The sequence below is a fragment of the Pan paniscus genome, chromosome 2, assembly GCF_029289425.2.
Source record: "Pan paniscus chromosome 2, NHGRI_mPanPan1-v2.0_pri, whole genome shotgun sequence".
NCBI classification, from domain to species: domain Eukaryota; kingdom Metazoa; phylum Chordata; class Mammalia; order Primates; family Hominidae; genus Pan; species Pan paniscus.
In genome coordinates, this window is record NC_085926.1 from 106,481,327 (window position 1) to 106,487,326 (window position 6,000).

General features: G+C 40.8%; 1 protein-coding gene across 1 annotated transcript in view; it reads right to left on the reverse strand.

Moving 5' to 3' along the window:
• Positions 1-5,291, reverse strand: part of MYH15 (myosin heavy chain 15) — a 138,154-nt gene extending 132,863 nt beyond the window's left edge. Inside the window, exons 1-2 of the mRNA XM_034957056.3 lie at positions 5,108-5,291; positions 389-495 (exon numbers count right to left, since the gene is read on the reverse strand). Coding sequence (XP_034812947.2) covers positions 389-495; positions 5,108-5,195 — 195 coding nt within the window. The 5' untranslated portion in view covers positions 5,196-5,291. The remainder of the gene's footprint in view (positions 1-388; positions 496-5,107) is intronic.
• Positions 5,292-6,000: the final 709 nt, after the last annotated feature.

Sequence of the window (6,000 nt, forward strand, 5' to 3'; positions counted from 1 at the left end):
CTCTGCTCACTGCAACCTCGACCTCCCCAGACTCAGGTGATCCTCCCACCTCAGCCTTCCAAGTAGCTGGGACTACAAGCATGTACCATCACGACTGGCTTATTTTTGTATTTTTTGTAGATACAGGATTTTGCCATGTTGCCCAGGCTGCTCTCAAACTCCTGGGCTCAAGCAATCTGCCCGCCTCGGCCTCCCAAAATGCTGAGATTACAGGCATGAGCCATTGTGCCCACTGACTTAAGGAGGAGCTTCTTAAAATGAATGACTCCAAAGTGAGTCAGTGGCATCTCCTACCCCAGATCTTTAATTAAAATATTATAGAAATAATATATTTAGTTATTTGATTGAGAACATAGTCATCACTGCAATGAAATAAAAATTTCTTTACCTTTCCATCTGCTGTCTCAACAATTACTGTTTCATCATCTTCACTCCCTTTTACCTCAGCCTCGATATAAGCATTCTCACCATCAGGAATCCAGCATTTCTTCTTCCCTGTAGAGCAAAAAAAAAAAAAAAATGGATTATAGCTATAGTACTTACAGAAATACACACTGGACACTTTCATACTGATAGATCTAATCTCATTTCTGCTAAATCGGCTTGTTGACTACAGGAACTTGCAAAGTCAGATAAACTCATGAAAGCTCATTCTGAAGATACACTCACTCACATAATGGCACTACAGGAACAAGAAACATCTCAGCAAGCAGCAGCTTGGGGGCACCATAGACCATTTTGCTACAAGAAAGTTACCTCCCAACACCCCTCCCAACCCCAACACTTTCCTCCACTCACACCCCAGGACTTTGGTGGTTGCCCTGGTGCTTGCACCCCTTCCAGATTCCCTCCCCCAAGAAAACTCATTCAGAAAAAGTCTGGGAACAACTAAGTGAAAATTTAGATTAATGGTTATGTTCTTCAGGGTTTCTTTAGACCTTATTTCTAATCTTGGAATGGAAATCAGCTAAGTGAATTACATGGTGGAATTGGCAGGGGGGCAGGTTGAGGAGAGAGAATATGGGTTGTTTTTGTCAAACAACATAACCGGCTCATATTATTTCCCCCAATATGTTATTTTTCTCTCTTCACCGTCCTCAGTTCCTATCCCCATCCCTAAGCAAAGTAGCCCTCCACAAACTGATTAACCAACAAGAGGTCTGGGGTGAAATGAGCCAGAACTCTTATGAACACCTGAGGCAGCTTCTCTTTCTCTCCCAGTTGAAGCAGATAGACAGTGATGATGAACAAAAAGTATGATTTTAAGGGCCTGGGTGCAGTGGCTCATGTTCATAATTCCAGAACTTTGGGAGGCCAAGGTGAGAGGATCTCTTGACCCCAGGAGTTCAAGACTAGCCTGGGCAACATAGCAAGACCCTTTACTCCCCCAGTCCTGTCTCTACAAAAAACAAATAAGGCCGGGCACAGTGGCTCACACCTGTAATCCCAACACTTTGGGAGGCTGAGGCGGGCAGATCACGAGGTCAGGAGTTCGAGACCAGCCTGGCCAACATGGTGAAACCCCATTTCTACTAAAAATACGAAAATTAGCTGGGCATGGTGGCGTGTGCCTGTAATCTCAGCTACTCAGGAGGCTGAGGCAGGAGAATCACTTGAACCAGAGAGTCGGAGGTTGCAGTGAGCCGAGATCATGCCATTGCACTCCAGCCTGGGTGACAGAGTGATACTCTGTCTCAAAAATAAAAAATAAAGAAATAAAAATTAACCAGGTGTGATGGTGCATGACTGTAGTCTTAGCTATTCAGGAGGCTGAATGGGGAAGATCACTTGAACCCAGGAGTTGGCTCATTTTCTTTTAAAAGCATATTATATATATGTGTGTCTATGTATGTATATGCAATATATCATACTTTCCTTTTAAAGGAAAATGAATATATATATATATATATATATATATATATATATATATATATACACACACATATGAAAATGAGCCTTAGTAGAAGCTCACAGAAGTCCCCAGGTCACAGCTACTCAGGTAGATGGGGAAAGCCTTTGGCTGAAGGAGGGAAAATGTTAGCCAATTGCTAGGGAAGACACAAGTGAAAACCCCACTATAACCACAGCACTAACAGGTAATACGAACTCAGTCACCACCATCACCTCCAATATATGAGTCACAAAAGCTAGAGAGGGCTCACTGCCGCAGGACAGGTGGTCCTTATTTCCCAGAGGAAGGCAATAAGACTGGGGAAGGAGTGTGTACAAAGGAGCTGAAGTTGGGCACCATTCGCCCCTTCTTCCACCATGCTTGTTTCTGCAAAGAATTTGGTTGCTCACGACTTTCTTGCTATCAGTGCTGCCTTCTTCGTTTCCCTGATTACAAACAATTCACCACTAAAACTGCTTGGCAAGAGGAGTTTATGTTCCCATCTAGCTGATTGTGCATTTGCTTTCTACTTATCATTTGTGTTTTAAATACTGGCTTTGCATTGTATTCATTCTTTTGGTCCCTTTTTGCAAAAACTGATTTTGCTTTGTGTTATGTCTATGAAAATATGCTTGTTTTTGAAAAGCACCCAGTTAGCATACATTTTGTGTGTGTGTTTAAGGTAAAATGTTCTGCATTTTAAACCGAATGTTATCACTTGAAAGAAACTTGAAGGTCACCTGGCACAGACTCTCTCCCTCTGTCTCTCTTTCTCTTTCTTTTTAGAAAAAGAACCTTGGGAGAGAGATGAAGAGAGTTGCCCATAGTCACATAGCTAATTAGTGGCAGTCACTACAATAATGACTCTAGAAATGAGATCATCCACCTCCTGAATCAGTGCTCCTGCATTACAGCCTGCCTCCTCTAACACATTCTTAGCTTTTTCTCCTCCAATTCTTCTCTCCAGGAGTAGGCTCACCACCTGCCTCATGATGAAGTCTCTCTCTTACCACCCCTGGAAACACTTAGTGGGGGATAAAAATTATCAGAAATCCTTTCTCATAGGAGACCCAAACCCTGACAGGGACATTTTAAAAAATGAAGTAAATGAACTCCGTCAATTTTAATTCCTGGTGTTCATGAATAATGCAGAGCTGGAAATGTAGATAGCAATGGAATTGAGGGAGGCAGCCAGGATTTTAACACTGGCTTTGCTGGTAAAAAGATATAAAGCCACATGACTTCATCTCTTTTGGCCTTCGTATTCTCATCTGTAAAGTAGGCCTTTTTCTATATGATTCCATATTTTTAGACAATTAAATATCTTTTCCAATATAAAGCTAATATGTGCTTATTGAAGAAAACTTGAAGAATAATGTATGAAGAAAAGAATGTTTTTAATCACCCATAATCAAACAACTCAGAGATAACCACTGTTATGTATTGAAGCATTTCTTTTGAATCTTTTTTCTAGGATATTGATTAAAACAGGGGTAATACTATATTCAGTCTTATAGTTATTTTAAATAGATCGCTTACATGTTCTAATATAAGAATTATTTACATTTGGCTTTCGAATGGTGTTTTGTCCTAGCTCTACAACCACCTGGGCTTCTTCACTGTCACCCAGGAATTCTAGTTTTCCTTCTCGGGTATCATAATAATGCATTGTATTTATTTTTCACATTTATAGTCTCATTTGGTCCCCACAGCAATGGAGGAAGGCAGACCGGACAAGTATTATTATCTCCTTTGATACATGAGGAAACCAGGGCTCAATAAAGTGAAGTGATTTGCTCTAATTACCCAGGCAGAGATGGTCAAGGACAGGGAATTTGATCCCAAGACTACCTGCTAAATACTCGTCATCACACTACTTCCATTTGACCCGAGTTCAAAAAAGCAAACTCCATTGTCTACCAGCCTGGGAAGATGAACAACTTTTGCTAACACTTGTCTCTGCTGCCAGTGCATTTCTATGAGGAAGGATTGTTTGGTCCAAAAAATTAACAGGAAATTATGTAGATTGCTATGTTTTAAGTAATTATTTATGGTGCTGATTTTAATAAATGCATCATCCAATTATCTCTAATGCTTAGGCTCAATTTTTTTTTCTTCCTGGCATCACTATTATCTTGTCCTCCATTATCTAACTACCTGCGATAAGCCTCTGCATGACCAGTTCTGACCTCAGGGATAGTTCTGTTATCGTATTTGATTTGATGGATTATAATTAGCCTAAAATCCAATCACAGTCATGAATCCAATGACTAGAAACTGGGAACTGATCCAGGACTGGTCTGTGATGGAAATATAATATCCTCCATAACTGGCTTGAATTATAATTGGTCATATTAAAGTCTAATGTTGACTAATTCTGAATACTAGAACGACATTCAGCCAGTCCTTATGTTGCACTGCTGAATAATTTTGGATTAAGACATGTAGGTAGCTTGATGTTATACCATACTGTGAATCTGATTTCTAAATCTCCAATTAGCTGAAATTCAACACAGACATGTAAAGGTAGCAGGAAAAAGAATAACATTTATTTAGAGATTTCAATGTAGAACTTAGCCTTTTTTTTTTTTTAAGGCTAAATCCTCATTAACCTTTGTCCTTGCCTGTAACTACCAAGGAATTATGAATCAGGGTGAGCAAGTCTCCTAATTACCTTTTGCTTAGTGTTGGCTGAGTGACCCTGCTGACCTAGAAGACCGCTAGAGGCAAGGCTCCAACATCAGAAAATTCTGGAGAGCCAGAGACAACTTCAAAGTCTGCAGCCTTACCAGAGTCTTTCCCTTTCTTCTTCCCCACAATGTACAAACCCCACCCACCAGTCTAAGTCACAGGCCCCTCTCTCTACTGTGGCATTCACTGATAACTAAGAGGTTTCTAGGAAAGGCTTTGTCTGGCCATTCCTGCAGGTGTCTGTGTTACAACAGGGGCTCCTTGAAGAGAAAATCTGTCTTAGGATCAAGTGTGTAGGGCCCGGGCCTAGACTGCCTCCCAGCCACCCTCCTCTTCTGTGGGTACTTCCATTCCTACCCTGGATACTCAGAGGCCCTCAATTGCTCAGTTTCCTAGAGGCTGATCATACCCTAAGCAAATAAGTTAGGCTCTAGAACTGATGGCTCTTCTCTATCAATCAAATATCTTAGTCACCACCTTGAAGGAGCAAAATAAAGTGAAGCCAGCAACCACCACATGTCTCACCATCCAAGGCTGTGGCCTGTAGTAGAAGCAGCTCAGCTTCACTTCTTCTGAGGAAGGCTGCGGCTTCTCCAAGGTCTGACAGATCCATCTTTATTAAAGCAATCCACCAAAAAAAGTCCCTAAACGTGAGTAGGCAAGATTCAACCTGAAAAAAAAAAATTGATACAGAGAAGAAAAAAGTGGAAATAAGGCATCAAGCTCTAAATGAGCAACCATTCACATAGATAGACTAAAGAGTGTTAAGTTTTCCTGTAGCTACCTGTGCCCCTTCTTTCTCTTTGCTATGTCTCAAATTTATACAAAATTGCACTCAAGAATATCTGACTCTAGCAGGGCTGACTTACCCACTAGACATAGAAGGCACAGTGCCTGAGGCCCACAATGCTTTTACGGGCCCATGAAAATGTTTAATTTATTTTTAAATCAGAAGAAAAATATAAAATTAATATGAATGATACATATTAATGAACAGAGCCTGGATTATATTCATCTTTAGGCCAACACAGTTATGAAATCTGATTTTTAATATTTTTTTGTGGAGAAATGGTCCTTAAAAGACAGAAGTGCCTGTAGTCAGTGAAAGTCATAATGCCACCCTGGGCCATGGAGTTCTGACAGGTGGTAGGATATTCCAGATGGAGAAACATCAAGTTGCGGACACTAGGCCCTTTGATAGGCGTGGAGGGGGGTTTCGAGGTATCTAATTACCCCCAAGCAGACAGACCGTCATAGACAGAGTATGGTTACAAAGAGAAGTGATTCAGATAAATGTTCAGTAATAGACAGTAAAGGGATAAAAAGATAAGTATCTTGGCAGAGATAAGTGTCTGGGAGCAAATGATTTACAAAAATACAGGCACAGTTGGGCATTTGGGAGGCCTGGCCAAGAGCAG